Raw genomic sequence first — 18,730 nt, 5'->3', positions numbered from 1 at the left:
AATATACACATACATGCCGCTATGCCCATATTACACGATTACTACATTAATCCGATATCTTCATACAAGAAACTCTTAGCTGTGTTTAATACATCGATTGCATACGGGGGAAAATATTTCTTGTATACATTGTTGTTGGCCATAGGCATTGTAAAAAAGGTAGCAGTTGAAAATAGGAACGAAGAGGGGGGGCATCAACGATAAACTGAAATTTCCTTTGAGCTGCAATAATACAGAACTTTAAACTGTTTATGTGGTTGACCAATTCATACTGTTCACCGGACCAACTTTAATACTGTTCACTAACAGTATTAACAATTCCAGACAATTTCCACTTACTCTTAATGCTCAGGCTACCATACCATACCGTGATACCAAAAGTAAGGAGGATTGCTTTCTACCAACATTCTATAAACCCTTTCTAAAACGTTTCGACTCTAAACCCTTTTCAGCTTTCTGACAAAAAAATATACGCCGACTACCCTTCTTAAAAATGCAGTTGGTATTCTCTGCAATGTTTACTGTAAATACTCATCTATTACCCTACGTATTTGAAACAATAAACAGCAATTCAGAGGTTGATTAATAAGGGTGTGTGTTTAGCTCGCATCATTTGTTAATTATGGCAGCTAATATAATTTTTTGTATCATCTATATTTAAGCGAAAAGTTTATTTGTTCAAAGAAGGCATTACATGTATATCCCGTGTTTTCATTATACTGTACGAAACAAAATGTTTTATAAAACTCTTGGAATGCTAAGTAATCTATTTTACATCCATAATTAAACAAATGCTGTCCTACACCAGTGTAATTCACACAATGTTACCGACAGAGCAAGGGGAACTGAAATCAAATGTACACAAATATTTTAAATACATGTTTTTCTAAAGAAATGCATTCCTGTTATTTGAGAATATTTGCACCTGTACTACTGTCTCAGTATCCCGACACCAACCAGTTTCGCGCATGTGCAGAAGTAACCCTAAACCCGGTAGTGTGCAAACAGCTACGATGCACAGAAATTATATATCCTGTTGGAAAACGAGCGAGGGGTGGGAATTTATTTAAGAAGAACGTACATCTACAAACGTACTTAAGAGGTATGTAGGCTTTTTACATCCTTGTATTGCTCGAAAAGTTGGCAAAGATGCACATTTTTAAAAAAAATGCAAAATATTAAAAGGATTTTCGGCCGCGCTTGCATTTGGTTTTGTATTTGTCCGCTGTTACGGTTTACTACATATTAAGATAATATCATAATATGCATCACTTCAACCATCTGTTATTAAAGACGGATTTGTTTTTATTTGATTTTTAATGACAGCTTTGGGCGGTTTAGTTTCACTTTGGCGAAATCAGTTTCCATTGTGGCGGAACTTTACGTTTCACAACTGTCGAGCAGACCTTAAAAAAAGCTACGTGTTACTGACCCAAAGTTCTTTAAAACTAGAAAGTTTAGAGAACATACATGTTTTTTTGCCTAATTAATCAGTGCGCTTCCTCCGTGAATACTTACTTTCCTGATACTACAGTATATCGCTATAATATCGCGAAACTGTTGGTAGGGGCCAGATGATTTATTACAGGATTAGATAGCGTATTGTTTTTCTGAGCCTGTTTTGCAATAACATGTTTGTTTAGGGGAATAAGCTACTCGTTGCTGACTTAAAAATTCTTTAATTTACTTTAAAACTTCTTGACCCTCCACATATTTTTTTAAATAGGTCAGTAATATAAACATGGCAACAACTATCGTCCATGACTCGTCAGAGGCGGTAGAGCTTTGCTCTCACCGCGGCCTGTACCTGAAACCCATAGCCAAGCTGGCCATCACTGTGTTCTGGCCTGACCAGAGGGAGCCTATCAAGGCCGTGTCAAACTGGGAGGTGATGGCCAGGCTGAAGCAGATGGCTCACCCACACCAGTTCATCTCCATCCGCGTGTCCAAGAGTACTCAGGAGTTTGTGCGCTTTGAAGCTGAGCTGGAGACCAGGGCTCTGGTGCAAGTACTGTGTCTGAAACTGAATGGCCAGACCCTGGAAGTGCAAGGCTGTAGCAGAGCCCTGAAGATCCTTGCTGTGGAGTCCTGTCCAGATTTTCCCACCCGTCAGGACTGGGAGTCCTATTTCCAGGACAGAGAGGGTAGGCCAGACACGGTTCACTTAGAGGGTCTCCCTTGCAAGTGGTTCAGCTCCCCAGATTCCCGCAGCCAGAAGCCCATGGAAAAGATTGTGAGGGAAGTATTTGGGTGCTTCGGTCCCATTCGAAACATGGATATCCCTGCTCTGGATTTTTACCGGGAGGAGACCGGAGGTAGGGTCTCCACTGCCTTCAGCTTCACCGGACTGCAGACCTTCGACGCCTACCTCCAGTTCCAGGAGTACGAGGACTTTCTAAAGGCAATGGAGTCCTTTAGAGGCATGAAGCTGATGCTGAAAGAAGGGGATGGAAAGGCTCTAGCATGTACCATTAAGGTAAGGCTGAAAGGTTTTGTATCTCAGCTGCAACCTGTGTCACAATCCTATACTTGGAATGTAGGTTAATTGTTTTTCTAAGATGCATTGGATAATGTTTTAGAATGTGAAAAATCCTATCATTTTAGAATGAGTTTTAGGATACTTGACTGTTTTTAAACACAAACAAAAGAAAGAAGTGATTTTTTTATTTTAGAAAGAAATGTTCTATTTCTGTAGTATAATTCTGCAACTGTTAATGGAACTAATATTGAAATGGTAAATGAAAATATGTCTCGACACTGTTATCAATTGTCAATTGACTTTGACTGCTAGTACAGAGGCAAGATATTTAAAGATGCAACAAAAGTGGGATTTTTTTAAAGGAAGTTAAGGAGTTAATGTAGAAAGCACAATGTTGACACTTTTTAATGGGGATTCTATTCTAGGTGGATTCAGAGCAGCAATATCTTTTCTGTAAAGTGGTGACCAAAGCAGTACATTGTGTAGAAGATGTAAATGACATGTAAACGTAAATACCTCTCTTTTTTTATAAGTTGCCTCTTCTAGTTCAGCATTTTCCATTTTGTATTTCTAGTTTGTTTTTAAAGGGGAACTGAAATGCTATTTTTATATTTCAGGGTTAAAAAGAATCAGCATTGATAACCAGAATGAAAGTAAAATGTACACAGTAACACGTAAAACCTCCAATTTGTATCACAAAATAGACAAGATTTCCAGGTATGTGCAGTGCCATATTCTGCAATTCAGGATAAGGCAACAAAACATCCAATAACGTGTGCTGACATTGTAAACAAGCAGGTTTGTGAATACATCTACAGTGGTGTGAAAAAGTGTTTGCCCCCTTCCTGATTTCTTATTTTTTTTCATGTTTGTCACACTGAAATGTTTCAGATCATCAAACAAATTGAAATATTAGACAAAGATAACACAAGTAAACACAAAATGCAGTTTTTAAATTAAGGTTTTTATTATTAAGGGAAAAAAAATCCAAACCTACATGGCCCTGTGTGAAAAAGTGATTCCCCCTAAACCTAATAACTGGTTGGGCCACCCTTAGCAGCAACAACTGCAATCAAGCGTTTGCGATAACTGGCAATGAGTCTTTTACAGGGCTGTGGAGGAATTTTGGCCCACTCATCTTTGCAGAATTGTTGTAATTCAGCCACATTGGAGGGTTTTCGAGCCTTAACCGCTTTTTTAAGGTCATGCCACAACATCTCAATCGAATTCAGGTCAGGAGTTTGACTAGGCCACTCCAAAGTCTTCATTTTGTTTTTCTTAAGCCATTCAGAGGTGGACTTGCTGGTGTGTTTTGGATCATTGTCCTGCTGCAGAACCCAAGTGCGCTTCAGCTTGAGGTCACGAACAGATGGCTGGACATTCTCCTTCAGGATTGTTTGGTAGACAGCAGAATTCATGGTTCCATTTACCACAGCAAGTCTTCCAGGTCCTGAAGCAGCAAAACAGCCCCAGACCATCACACTACCACCACCACCATATTTTACTGTTGGTATGATGTTCCTTTTCTGAAATGCTGTGTTACTTTTACATCAGATGTAATGGGACACACACCTTCCAAAAAGTTCAACTTTTGTCTCGTCAGTTCACAGAGTATTTTCCCTAAAGTCTTGGGGATCATCAAGATGTTTTCTGGCAAAATTGAGACGAGCCTTTATGTTCTTTTTGCTCAGCAGTGGTTTTTGTTTTGGAACTCTGCCATGCAGGCCATTTTTGCCCAGTCTCTTTCTTATGGTGGAGTCATGAACACTGACCTTAACTGAGGCAAGTTTTTTTGGATGTTGTTGTGTTTTTTTTTGTGACCTCTTGGATGAGTCGTCGCTGCACTCTTGGGGTAATTTTGGTCGGCTGGCCACTCCTGGGAAGGTTCCCCACTGTTCCATGTTTTCGCCATTTGTGGATAATGGACTGTGGTTCGCTGGAGTCCCAAAGCTTTAGAAATGGCTTTACAACCTTTTCCAGACTGATAAATCTCAATTACTCTGTTTCTCATTTGTTCCTGAATTTCTTCGGATCGCAGCATGATGTGTAGCTTTTGAGGATCTTTTGGTCTACTTCACTTTGTCAGGCAGGTCCTATTTAAGTGATTTCTTGATTGAGAACAGGTGTGGCAGTAATCAGGCCTGGGTGTGGCTAGAGAAATTGAACTCAGCTTTCCAAAGATGTGATAAACCACAGTTGATTTATGTTTTAACAGGGGGGGCAATCACTTTTTCACACAGGGCCATGTAGGTTTGGATTTTTTTTCCCTTAATAATAAAAACCTTCATTTAAAAACTGCATTTTATGTTAACTTGTGTTATCTTTGTCTAATATTTCAATTTGTTTGATGATCTGACACATTTCAGTGTGACAAACATGCAAAAAAATAAGAAATCAGGAAGGGGGCAAACACTTTTTCACACCACTGTATTTTAATTCAATAGAAATATTGCTGTAAACTTTGAGAAGGGTTTTGCTGACAAATACTACTTAATTGTTAACTGTGCATGCAGAGGTAAAATGTCTGCTGTACAACCTGTATTTATTCACTCGTACTTCACATTACATTAGTCATTACGGTGACTAGTGAGCAGGAAGGGGTCACATAACGTGGCAAGGCCAGGAGTTTGCAACAACAATAGCTTTATACAGTACTTTCACAAAGTTCACAATTTTGATCTTTATTCAAATTTGTAATTTTTTTTCTATCATCAGTGAATTTATTTTGTTAGTGAGATTTAATAACCGGTCTGAGAACTTATGATTGCAGTTCCCCTTTAATTTGAAGAGTCAAGTTATATCTTAGAAAAGTGAATTCCCAGATAAAGTGTAATGGAACATGGTTAACATACAACATAACTGAGTCCGTAGAAGTTACTTTATATTTTGTAAAGCAATGTATTATGAAAATTAATCACAAGAGAACTAAAAACAGTATATAAAGATTTGGGGCCCTTTTGGAGAATAGTGCAGTGACTTGTGTGTGCGTGCAGGTGACCTTTGATATGACAAATCACCTGAGTGAGGCAGCAGTGGCCAGGCGGCAGCATGAGAGGAAGCAGCTGGAGGAGCTGGAAGAGCAGAGACAGCGAGAGAAGCGGCGTGAGAGGGAGGAAGAGGAGGCTGACAGGTATAGTACGGTCATCTAGGGAGGGGGATGTGTGGACAGTCACTCACAAATGGTACAACAGGGAAAGACTTGTAAGAAGAGAGCACAAAAACACATATAGATATCACCAAGACAAAGATGCACTACAAAGGGTTGTGGCTGCGGCACAGACGATTTTAGGATGGGGTTTACCATGAATCGGTGAGATTCACACCATCCGCTGTCGCAATAACGCCCAATCCATCATTCAGGATCCCAGCTATCCCGGTCACAAACTGTTCTCCCCCTGTTTTTTAGCAAGCGGTACCGCTCTATTAAATCATGGACCACTAGACTTAAGAACAGCTTCTATCCAACTGCAGTTCACATTCTCAACAGCTAACCTCAATGCCTCAGACTAACTGCACATCTTTAATATGCATTTTTCTGTGGTCTACCAGTTTTGTTTTAACTACTATATATTTATCGTTCTTCACAACATATTTATTGTTATTTTTATTTATTATGTTTATAATGTCCAAATTGTGTAGTGTTGTCTGTTGTGCTGTGTCATTGTGTCATTTGCTGCACAAATAAGAATTCCAACGTACATATGGCAATAAACTTCTCTACTATCTACTATTATCTACTGAAGAGCAAAGTGGCTGATTGCTTTGAAGAGCAAATGTAAAGTGGGGATGTTGGGTAGATTTGGACACATATGTGTTTAAACCTCCATCCTCCTACACAAACCTCCTCTTACCCATGCACACAAACATCACTTGCTTTTTGGGTGAATATGTTAACACTACGTTTATAAAGATGTTTTTTTTGTAAAAAGAATAAGGAAGGAGAGTCAACGGGAGAAGAAGCGCCAAGAGAAGCTGAGGAGACGAGCCGAGAGGCAGAGGGAGGCTTCAGAAAAGAGACTGTTCGCCACTAGAGATGTAGTCCAGGATATGGAGGAAGATGATGATTGGATGGAAGAAGAGGTTTGGGAGGAGAGGAAGTTGGTTCTGGCTCAGCGGAGGCTGCAATCCATTCGACTCCTCACCAGTTTGCTTCAGAAAGTTCAGGTACACAGTGTGTTTGATTGAAGAGTATCTCCACAGACTTAAAGATGAGCTTATGGGATATTGTGTGTGCCACTGGGCTTCAGTTAGGTTAATGTTTTTATTAGACTTAGATCTCAATGATTTCTAAAGGAAGGAAGTGAAACAGAACAGTTTGTCAAAGGAAAATGTTACTATGTGAATATAATATTGTGTGGTTTCAGATCAAATAAGAGTGTACTCATGAGCAGCCCTATAAACAGTTTAGGTTGTAGAGCAGAAAGGATTCTGACTCAGTGTTTGAATGTGACGAAAATGAGGTATGTTGCCCAATTACCTTTTTAATTGGGACCAACCAGGGACTGAACCTCAGACTCTGGTAGTATCTGTACTCAAATCACCTAGATTTCCCAGTCCCACAGGTAATAAGGGTGACTTATGTTGGTAGTAGTGGAATGGCACTGCATAAATTAAAAAAAGACATATTGCATTACTTTTAACCTTATCTTCTTTATTGTTTATAAATAGGACCTTACAAAACAAAAGACAGAGAAAAAAAGTCTGAAGACTGAGAAATCTTCTTGTGATGATCCGGATTCTCCAGATGAAATCACTGAAGAAATTGTTGCCTCAAAAAGGGTATGGGGTATAAATTCTATTATGAACAAACCTATTACAAGTCTGACAGAGCCTGTGGTGTGTCCTCCAGATACAACAATTCCAGATTCTTTTACGGATGACTTATCCTCAAGTCATGCCATTTTATCCCATGAGCACCCAAGTCAATGCTTTAACCATGGACCACTGCAGGTAACAATATGCCAGAGCCACTCAAACAGGGACTTAAGCCAACACTCGCAAAAAACTTCCAGTCAGAGAACACAAAACTCTTCATCTCCATTTGGAAGAATTGCTTCAAGCAAAGAGTATTTTTCTACAAGACACAAGAAAAAAGAAAAGATTTACGAGTCAGAGGAGTTCATGAATTTTTTACTGAACTACTATTCTCACCCAACTTATGCCAGGTTGTGCCAGAGCCCTCAGTCCTCACCAGCATCCAGTTGGCAGAGAGTGGTTTCTGACAATGGGAAAGGCTACCAGATTAGCTTGAGGAACATGGATGGTGGATTCTGTACTGAGGTCAGCATCAGTCAGAATGCAAGAAAAATCAATCGCAGTGATGAGGACAGATACAAGTGGAAAATCACCATTAAGGAGAGAGAACCAAGCCGGAGAATGACTGGGATCCAGAGGAGCCCATCGCAGGGCTATGGCAGAGAGTTTGAGGTGTGCTGGAATGAGTCCAGCATGCATTGTGCCACAGAAGATCCTGAATATGTACATACCCTGGAAGACCTGTCTCCACTGCAGAATTTCACTGTGAAAGATTATGATTCAGTTAGCCACAGAGAATTTGCAAAGAAAATGAAGCCTACGTCACTTACTTCCTTCCATCAGAGAACTTTCTCCACTGATGCACAAGTCCAAATCTTTGGAGAATCAAAACTTTTAGAGGTAGTCCCTGAGAAGGCCCATCTTGAAGGCCAGAGGAAGACTCAGATCAATATAGAAAAAACTGACAGTTTATCTAAAGGACATGAAGAGGAAGTTAGCAAAGTAAGTATCCCTGAAGATGGAGAGGCGAAGGAAAAAATATGTGAAGATGAAGGAGAGGTGTGCCCTTTGTCTAAGGAAGGTGATGCTCCTGGTGTAGCCAAAGCAGGACGAAAGAAGTCCAAAAAAAAGAGAAAAAAATCCAAAGGGTGTGTCAGTGGCAGTGATGCAGAAACATCTCAAGCGAACAAGAAACGGAAAAAGAAGAAGAAGAACAAGCACAAAAATTCCAAAGGTGAGAAACGTGTGGAGGAATTAGAAAAACGGGAGAAAGGCAGACTTTCCGAGTGGGACCAGCTACATCATAAACAAAAGCAAGGAACTAGTGAGCATAGATATTCTTTGTGGGACAAACAACACATGAAAGCAAAGACCATTTCTTACCCTAAACCTTGGAATGGCTTTGGTAACAGATACAATTATGGTAATGAGTTTGGAGGCTGGAATTATTACTATGTTAAACCTCATAAAAGATTTGATAGTAGCAGGGGATTTGCAAATGAGACTGACAATCCTGGAGCAAAGCCATCTAGCTGGTATGCTGGTGGCAGATATGCTGACATTAATCAGAACTTAGATATTCTTCCAAAGAAGAAGAAAAAAGAAAATTGAAACAGTTTTGAATCTTGATGTCCTAATGAGTTTGGATAACTGCCACTTTGATGCAAAAAGTTCATAAATATATTTTCAATGTTTTGTCTGACTTGAAAACTAAGTTAATTCTTTCTGGTGTTTTTCAAGCTCTTGGTGCCTATTGTTCATTTTGTTCTCAATTTCTATGATTAAATATATATTTTACAGGGAAATCATTGGTATTATTTTATTGAATTCTTGCCAAATGCATACTTCTTTTAAATACAGGGTGGTTTATAAATTCAGGTACCTTTTGGGTTAAATAAGAATGTATCTGGTAAAATCTAAATGTGCTAACAAATTAAATGGGTACAGTGTTTCACACCACTGACTGGTAAATTGTAATAACATGCATGGATGCAGGGGTAAAGTGCAATTAGACTGTCTTTCTGAAATACACAAATGCTTTCAAAATAATACTGGTCACCAAGGCTGTGGATCAGACTACTGTCGGCAATACCAGCAATAAAAAATTATGCCTACCACATTTCATTCTGCTAATGTCTAACTCTAACACTATATACTATAGATATTGCTCTTTCTTTAATGCTAAGAGTTTGAAAATAAAAGCAGTTCACTGCAGTCCAAGATACCCAAGTTGTTCAATTATTAAGAACTTGGCTGATTTGAATAATATTTGATAAATTGACATATTTGCTTTGGACATCTCTCATGTCTAAATCCACATTTCTGTTGTTGCACATTATTCATTATGTTTAACATAATATTTAGGTTAATCTCATGAAACCTTTCATCTTTTTGATTTTCCTCATATAAATTCATTATATTGTGTTTGTATAGTTGAAGCTAATTTAAATTTGACTACTTAAGCAGGTGACTTGATCATTTAAGTAGTTCTGAGGCCAATTTGCAAAAATTCCCAGGAGGCTGGATCTCTTAAGAATTAAAGCTCCACATTCTCAACCAATTACCGTACAATATTTACCAAAATGTATGTTTCAGGTCTTTATAAATGGCTGATATACTCGACCTATATGACCATCGTATATATCATAAAAACTACTGTGTTATTTAGTATTGCCTTTTCTGTTTAAATTTAAGAATAAAAACAGCGGTTCTGAATGCAAAACATGAAGATATAATAATAAACTTTATTTTATATAGCGCCTTTAAAGGTGGCTTCTCACAGCGCTTTACAGGATGACAATAACAATAAATAAGAAGACTACAACAATAAATAAGAAGATTTCACAAGATAAGACACAATTACAATTACAACAATAACAATAGAGGAGACCGTGGAAGTGGTACTAAGAAGAGCAGAGGGGTGAAGAATGGAACCAGTTAAGTAAAGGCTTTTCTGAAGAAGAAGGTTTTGAGTCTGGATTTGAAGGAGTTTAGAGAAGGTGACTCTCGGATATCCTTAGGCAAAGAGTTCCAGAGCTTGGGGGCATAGCAGGAGAAGGCCCTGTCGCCCATACAATGTAGACGGGCTTGGGGGACAGTAAGGAGGGCAGAAATTGTAGATCAGAGGTTGCAAGGTGGGGAGTAGGGCGATAAAAGTTCAGACAGCTATTGAGGTGCCAAGCCATGTAAAGCCTTATAGGTGAGCATGAGGATTTTAAAGTCTACGCGGAATTTGACCGCAAGCCAGTGCAAGGACTCCAGGATAGGAGTAATGTGAACACTTGCACTAGACCTGGTCAGGATTCTGGCTGCTGAATTTTGGACATACTGCAGTTTGTTCAGAGTAGATTTAGATACCCCAGGGAGTAGAGCATTGCAGTAGTCAATTTGAGAGAATACAAATATGTTGATCAGCTTTTCAGCCACAATTAATGATAGCATAGGGCGTAGTCTTGCGATACTTCTAAGGTGAAAAAAAGATGTTTTGACAGTATGCTGTACATGTGGGTCGAATGTTAAGCCAGAATCGAATATAACCCCAAGTTTTTTCAATTTTGATTGAAGCTCAAGTACAGAGCCATCTACAGATAGGATTACAGGACTGGCTTTACGAAGTTGATGGGGGGTACCAATAAGATCTTACTGTTCCATGGAAATGCTGGTAACATTAAATACTTCATTCATCTTCTAACTATTTTATCCAATACAGGGTCACAGGGGAGCTAAAGCCTATCCTGAAAGCAGTGGGCACAAGGCAGGATACACGCTGAATGGGACACCAGACCATCACAGGGCACGCACAGACACAAACATAAACATTCATACCAGGGGTAATTTTACCAGAAGCCATTTAACCCACCAGCATGTCTTTTGACTGAAAGGAAACCAGAGCACCTGGTGAAAACCCATGCAAATGTACTGTAGCCACCACCCCAGGTCTGGATTGAACCTGTGGCTCCAGTGCTGTGAGTCAGCAACTGTGACCATTGCGCCACCAGTCTGGGAAATTGCAGACAGAAAACATAACAGCATAGATAAAACTGAAAAGAGATTTATTAAGGTAAATTTATTTCCAAGTTTAGATACAAACAGAATCAAAAACAAAATGCAATTCTTAATGCATGAATTTAAGTTAATGAAAGTTTTGAATATACTAACTCTATAACTAAAAATACCCAATATCAACTGCAAACCAGAAATGTTGATCAAGGTTTTAGGAATATGTATTTTAACTTTGCCCTTTAAACATGTTGTTTTTTTCAATCTCATTCAGCACAAACAGTATTTCCTATGAAAATCTGTTTCACTCTTATTAAATAGATAAGCTGATTTTGGCTAAGACTTGTATATAATTTTTTTAAAATGCAAAAATATTCATTGAATAAAATTCAGTTTAATTCCATCTTCACATTTTGGAACCTCGGGGCACCATTCTGTACAGCCAATGTGTTTAACAAACCCATTTTACTATGCATGAATGCACAATGAAAATGGTTGTCACCTTTTCTGTAAATGCAGTTTGTGAGGCACCTCTGGAGAACAGCAGAGTTAAATTTAATGTGATCATCCTTGTGGAAAGCCTAGAAATTCTCATAGAAAGAAGGATAATTAATTTGCCTGTAATATTCCTAATGCTGTGTTGGTGCTAGATTGGGGAAGGAGCATTAGTGGGAGATTACCATTTGGAGCACAATATTTTGTTAAAACCAAGAGCTGTACGTCTTGAACCTAATCTATGTATGAGCCAAATGAATGCAAAATTCTTCACATCAACAAAGAATGACTTAGGTAGGAGCGGTGACAAAAGAATAAGAACTTAAACCTCTACCAAACCTTTAAGCACCTAACACCAAGAATAAAAGCAAGTATGACCATTTATCCATTGCATATTAAAACTAGTTTTGCTTAATTTTAAAAAGTGAATGACAATAAGTTATATAGCCTTTCTGGTATTTTAACTATTGTATATCCCCCGTCTTAATTTCTCCATTCTGTATTTTGGTCAGACCCAAGAACAATGGAAACAGTGAATGTGATTGAAGAACACCTATAAAGTTTACCATCTCCTCTACTTTGTACTTTGTTCCTAAAATAACCTAGATCTTGGACTTTCTGCTATGCATTCCCCTTTATATCACTAAATCAATAGCGGCTATTGGTATTGCTTTGTCTTGTCCTCTTTAAAAGTATATTTATTACTTCATATTCTAAAACAATGTCTTACAATAGTTTCATCTTTGAAATTGCAGACCAGTCACAAAACCCAGAGTTTGAATTTTAGTGAGTAAAAATAATACTTCTACAGAATTTCTAAATATGTTAATGAAAAAGGAACACAGCAACTGTAAAGATTTAAATGTACCCTCTCCAGGAGTTTTAACAGAAGCGCTGAATAATACTATAAAGATCTTCTCTCTTATCTGAAAAATTGCAGCTGCAACCAGTACAGAAGAGCAATTAGCAAATCACTCCACGGCAGAATAAGGAGAGCATCAGTCTTTCAATTGGTTTAATGCACAGAAGTATGAGAATACACTCCAGAATAATTTAAAGTAACCTGCAGATCATATTACCCAGCCCTACATCCAAGGCTTAAGCACATGACTGAACCATCCCATTTGTTCAGGGTTCTCACCCTGAAGAACTCCAAATGCCCTGTGTTTTTATCACTTTCTGTAGATACAATTTACCATTGCTTCACAGAGGCAGCACTGACAGAAATGAAAAAGACTTTTCATCTGCTGATTTGATCTTAAGTCAGAGATGTCACAAAACAAAAACGTAGTGTGAACTTACCAACTGGAATGTAATGACATTATACAAATGGAATTATAACTTTGCAGACATAATCCATATTTATTGTGGTAAGCTAAATATGTTCAATATGACGAACTGGCATCCTTTACAAGACAGTTTAATAATACAGTAATTTATTTGTTTAGGGTGAAAGGTTTGCTGATCCCAAAACATGTCCTTGTTTACTACACTATTTAGTCCTAAAAGTCTGGTAAACTATTTTATAATCCTTAATATTTAAAATACAAAGTTAAGAAAGTATAAATCAAGAAAATGCAACACTTTTACTTCATATAGCAAGGGAAGTGTTTGAATGACCGCAGTTATTTTCAGCTTCAAATATTAATTCATCCTTACACCATGGGAGTTCTTTCAACCCAACAGGAACTTCTTTTCTTGAAACAAGTAATAAAGACTGCAGGAAATGCTACAAAAAATAAAGTTATCACTCTGTTTTCACACTGAACTTGTTTCCAAGACAAACTTGCGATTGAACTTTCAAAACCCTGTGTAATCATCAACAGACCTCACAGTCCAGTCTAAAAGCTTCTGCAAGTTCAACTTCTGCTCTTGATAAAGTTCATATACATGAACGATTCAGTTATAAAGGGCAATGATGAAACAATAGTTCACATACTGTTCCCAGCAGCTATTGAGTCTGGTTAGAAATTCAGTTCCTTTAGAGTTAGAGTAATCTATGTGTATTAGAGCTGCAATGAAACAACTGCGGAAGGTTCTCTGTGGACTGCGGCACAAGTAACGACGTCGGCTTTCATCCTAACCAGTCACATGGACACTACTCAAGTCTTTCTCACCTGCTTTCTTGTTGGACTCCCAACCCCGTGGCTCTCTCTACTGTAATGGTGGTACAGAACATGACAGTGCACTACAAGCAAAATATTATTCCTACTGGCTTTGGGTGTGCTCTTGATCGACACCAAATATGCAATGTACTTTACTCTTAAAAAAGAATAAAAAGTTACAAAGTATTAATGATGTTACCCCACAAACCTCACTGCTAGTATACAATGGGGGGTCCAAATTCAGTTGCTGTCTTAAACATGGAGAAAACTCACAAGATAAGTGTGTATATTGATTACAGCATGTAAATATGATTGTGGAGCTATCTGCAGTGTACTTGGCCTTTATTCTCACTAACATACAGCATGTAAGATTACATTACATAATGTAATTAAAATTATAACCGTCTTTGAATGGAAATCTTATACAACATTATGTCACTACATGCTACGCAGAAGCTGATTTGCAAGTATGACAAACATGACAGCTTCTCAGGAGAAATTAAAGAAGAAAATATAATACTTGATAAAGTATGAATCAATTAGAATGCAATGTGCTATACTTGCATCTCACTTAACCAAGAATTAAGGCTTTGACATTTCTTGCTGTTCGTGTTGGTTACAGGAAGCCAGGTCTAGTCCTTCTTTTTCTCCCTGGCCTCCTTGCCTTCATCGTCATCGGTGTACTCCATTGGCTCCTCTCCAGGCTTCAGGAGTCTTCCTACATAATCATACTTCTCTGTAAAAATTCAAACAATAAGAAACCCATGTCTCTCATGCACTGGGACTTGTGAAACAGTGGCAGATAAAAACAAAACTAACCCCCCTTTGTAGGCCTTAGCTACTGTATGAAACCTTCTAAAGCTGTCCTGAGCAGACTGCCTTGGACCTTGATGGGAAGTTTAAACTCAGGGTGAAATTACACTTAACACAGTGTAGAGAGTTTATCGCCACCAGACTCAAAAGGATGGAATAGCATGGAATGTTTTACCCTCAACCTTTCATTGAGGGTATAATAACTAAATTAGAGTTTACCATTAACTAGTACATAATTATGCAAAATGGGGTGTACTATGCACATCAAACAGACTTTTAACCTGTGCCAAGAAGCCAAACCCCTGAATCTTGTACTCACGAGTGAACTGCGTTTCCCATTCCCCCAGGCTTTCCTGCTGCATAGCATTGAGGTCAGACAAGTCATCATGGGTGTCCTTTAAGGCGTCTTTTTCCAAGCAGAATGTGGCAAGGCCTCGGGAGGCATCCCTACCAGCAAACACCCCATAGGGACCATCTGTAAGCAAATAAATAATAGGGTTTTATTTTACTACTTGGGTAAAAAGTCAGAATGATAACCCCATTCCCACATACTAGTCTTCAGCAGTTCTCTGCTAGGAAATACAACTAGAATCAAATAAATCAAAATATAAAGCTGTAAAAAAAGAACATGGAAGTAAGCAACTGCTTATTAGTGCCAATCAGATGTATGATGAGTTTATACTTAAATACTATAATCTTAAAAACCTTCTATTATAATCTTTAAAAAAATGAGCATGTTGTATTAGAGAAACCTCCAGAATTTCACGTATGGAGGAGTAAAATTTGGGCTTTCATGAAACAGGCATATTTAGGATGGGCTTTAATTTTTAATTGATATCACATGAAGATCTACACAATAGAATAACTATGGGGAAGCAAACAGAACATTAGTTGTGGTACCACCCGCCATTAAAACCAGAATGTCTTCAGGGGCAAGTACATTGTTAAAAATCCTCAAACAGCCACTATTCGGAATGGTTACCATTTAAAATCATTACTGCTCGAACTTCATCCCTCATGAAAATGAGCAAACTGTCAAAGTAGGTCAGGGCCTTAACTAGCACAATGTAACCATCTAATCCGTCATTCGTCACACTTCAGTTATACAAGGCGCAGGTGTAGAATTACCTTTGTACAGTTTAACACCCGAGGGAAAAGAAAATAATTGGCAAGCAAGCAGCAGACTGAGGAATTCCTACAGTTTTTGTTTCTCCAGACCTTGTTGCATGCAACGCAGGGACAGATAGCACAGAGGCGTGTGGGTAGTTACCCTTTAACTGGGTAAAAGGTAGCTATTGTGAAATTTGATCATTTCACAGCAGCAAACCGTACTTTTTAATGTTACGTGATCTCCGTTTTCTACCAAAATTAACTGCTAATCTTAAAACTAACCTTAGTTATCACTTCTTTTACACTCGCCTACAGGTATAGATAAGAATTTCTGCAGAAGTTTTTATGCCTTGATTAGGCTAAATCTGGTTCCATTGATACGATTTGCTCCTCTTCAAATTCAATGCCAGGTAATCCAAAATTGTACAGTAATAATAAGATGATGCTCAAAGGCCGAATTATTATATTATGAATCTTTTGATGAATATGAATCTAGATCAAAACCAATGAGTCGTGCAATTGTGGCTACAGTAAACTGCACAGCGAAAACAAATATTCCAACAGACATTTAAAGTAATGCACTTAAACCACTTTCTTTGCTTAGTCTTACCTGGACCATAGAATTTCTTTCCTCTGCTCACATCAAACACTTTCCCGTTTACAGCCATGAGAATTCGTGGGTTTGTCACTCCATCGTATTCTTTTAGGTCTTCCAAAGTGAAATCTCTCTTCTTTAGCTTGGGCAATGGCTTCTCGACTTCGCCCATATCCGGAGGTTTGTCTCCACGAAAGATTTTGTACAGAAGAAATAGGCACAAACATAAGAGGCTCAGATTGAGCGGAGATGTATAAATTTCTTGCAAAATACTCGTAGAAGTTAACGCTTCTTCTTCAGCCATTTTACTTCTGTAAAAAAAAACATGAGGGAAACAAACATTAACCAGTTATCACCAACAGACCAATCACAGGAGGCAACACAATCTATTGAGGACTCTTAGCCCAATCAACGGCCTTTAATAGCAGTGAACAGTGTGATTGGCCTTTAAACAGTAACTGATTGTGGGTGATGTAGTTTTTTTAACCTTCTTTAAATGCGTGGAAACGAGGTTTTTAATTTCCCGTTATTACTAACCTTTAATCAAAACTTGCATTATTGCTCATCACACACACATATTTGTGTTTTAGATTCTGTATTTCTATTACTCGCTGCGTCTATGGCTACAGAGAACTGTTTGCCTTAGTTGTTTACACACCTCCTGATAAATCACTAAACTTTAATAGTTTAATTCTATTATGTATAGTATTGGGGCGGAGACGGCACGGTGATGCAGAGGTTAGCATTGTTGGTTTGCAGTGGCGGAGCCCTGGATTTAATTCCAGACCCGGGCTGCTATCTGCCTGGAGTCTGTATGTTCTCCCCTTTTTCATGCGGGTTTCCTCCTGGTTCTGCAGTTTTCTCCCACAGTCCAAAAACATACTAGTAAATTAATTGCCTCCTGAAATAATTGGCCCTAGGTGTGAATGTGTATTTGATTCTGTCTGCCCTGAGATGGGCCGTGATCCGTCTAGGGTGTACCCTATCTAGCTCTTGCTCCCCATTGACCCTGAATTGGAAGAAACAGCTAGAAAATGAATGGATGGATGGGTATATAGTAATGGACATGTGCATTCATGCACACAGAAGTAGGACATGGAGAACCAGGAGTTGAGAATGTATTCTGGGAACTGTTTGCCTAGATGTTGTGTTTGTGTGGTGTTCGTATAACAATATTATCTTGAGATATCACTGTGCAGCCCAAGCCTATCACATTACATCACAAGCCCATAACAGAGCAGGACTGTCACCATTAGTGATGCGCGGTTTGAGTCTCACCCGCGGGCAGGTGCGGATTTACCCGAATGTCGGGAGGACTCGGGTTAAAAAATATATATTTTAGACCGGTTCGAGCGGGTGCTGGTTCGTTTCTTTCAACCGCGGGAGGGTTCTGTTAAAAAAAGCCGACTCACGCATCACTAGTCACCGTGTTATTCTAAGAGGTGCTATGTCTAGCTTCCATTGTGCGTTTAGCTGAGTTTTCCAGCTGTTAGAGTTTGCTACCAGTTTAAGTAACATGATCCTCAGGTGGATCGCCTGTGCTATAGTTTCCATCTATATGGTTAGTTCCTAACTATAGTTCATATCTCTATGGAACTCATATATTTGCATGCACCACTACAGTGCATTTACTATTGTTACAAATTGCTGGGGCGGAGCGGTGGCTCTGTGGCTAAGGATCTGCGCCTGTGGCCGGAAGGTTGCCGGCTCAAATCCTGCAGCCGGCAGAGGAATCCTACTCTGTTGGGCCTTAACCCCAACTGCTCCAGGGGCGCTGTACAATGGCAGACCCTGTGCTCTGACCCCAGGCGCTCTCCCTATCTGTGTGTCTCATGGAGAGCAAGCTGGGGTATGTGAGAAGATAATTCCTAATGCAAGAAATTGTAAAGGGTTAATAAAGTAATGTTAAAAAAAATGAGGGGTTGCAGATATGGAGAAGATCTGGAACTGACAGATTAGTCATTTATAAAGTAAATAATGCCCCCAACCTGTAAGGATTTCTCCAAGAATATCCCCAAGGTGTTTGTAAGGTTAGATGCACATGAATTATTTGTCCTCTGGCACAGCTTAAAAGATTAATAATTCAGGTACACGTGGTTAAACAAATATTTAATACCAATGATAGTGACACGCCCTACACTACACACAACATAAGCATGCAACACACACTGTATTTACAATTTTACAGACAAGGTGTTTCAGAGACTCCAGGCTAATTAATTCAATGCTTAACCGTAATGCCAGAAACATTAGGAAGGAAATGCAAGAAAGAGAAACTATTGTATTAACAAATAATTATGAAGTAAATGGAATCAGAGAAACATGGCTTACAGAGAGTGATGGTGACAAATCCGATTTTAGCAGATACACAATGTTCCA

The 18,730-nt window shown here is 38.7% G+C and overlaps 2 protein-coding genes across 2 annotated transcripts; one reads left to right on the top strand and one right to left on the bottom strand.

The window, feature by feature from the left end:
* The first annotated feature begins 304 nt into the window (after positions 1-304).
* LOC148653675 (A-kinase anchor protein 17B-like) lies at positions 305-9,039 on the top strand. The gene is made up of 5 exons (XM_088648939.1): positions 305-1,102; positions 1,727-2,476; positions 5,473-5,609; positions 6,409-6,643; positions 7,148-9,039. Exons 2-5 carry the CDS (start codon positions 1,742-1,744, stop codon positions 8,843-8,845), a joined length of 2,805 nt encoding a protein of 934 aa, XP_088505065.1. The 5' UTR covers positions 305-1,102; positions 1,727-1,741; the 3' UTR covers positions 8,846-9,039.
* Positions 9,040-11,269: 2,230 nt separating this feature from the next.
* Positions 11,270-16,702, bottom strand: pgrmc1 (progesterone receptor membrane component 1). The gene is made up of 3 exons (XM_088648940.1): positions 16,367-16,702; positions 14,966-15,121; positions 11,270-14,569 (listed from the first exon to the last, which is right to left on the bottom strand). The coding sequence occupies exons 1-3, from the start codon at positions 16,653-16,655 to the stop codon at positions 14,466-14,468; spliced, it is 549 nt and encodes a 182-aa protein (XP_088505066.1). The 5' UTR covers positions 16,656-16,702; the 3' UTR covers positions 11,270-14,465.
* Between the last annotated feature and the right edge of the window lie 2,028 nt (positions 16,703-18,730).

This window comes from Lepisosteus platostomus, chromosome 10 (assembly GCF_059453375.1).
Source record: "Lepisosteus platostomus isolate fLepPlt1 chromosome 10, fLepPlt1.hap1, whole genome shotgun sequence".
Lineage (NCBI taxonomy): Eukaryota > Metazoa > Chordata > Actinopteri > Semionotiformes > Lepisosteidae > Lepisosteus > Lepisosteus platostomus.
This window is presented reverse-complemented; position numbering and strand designations above follow the sequence as displayed.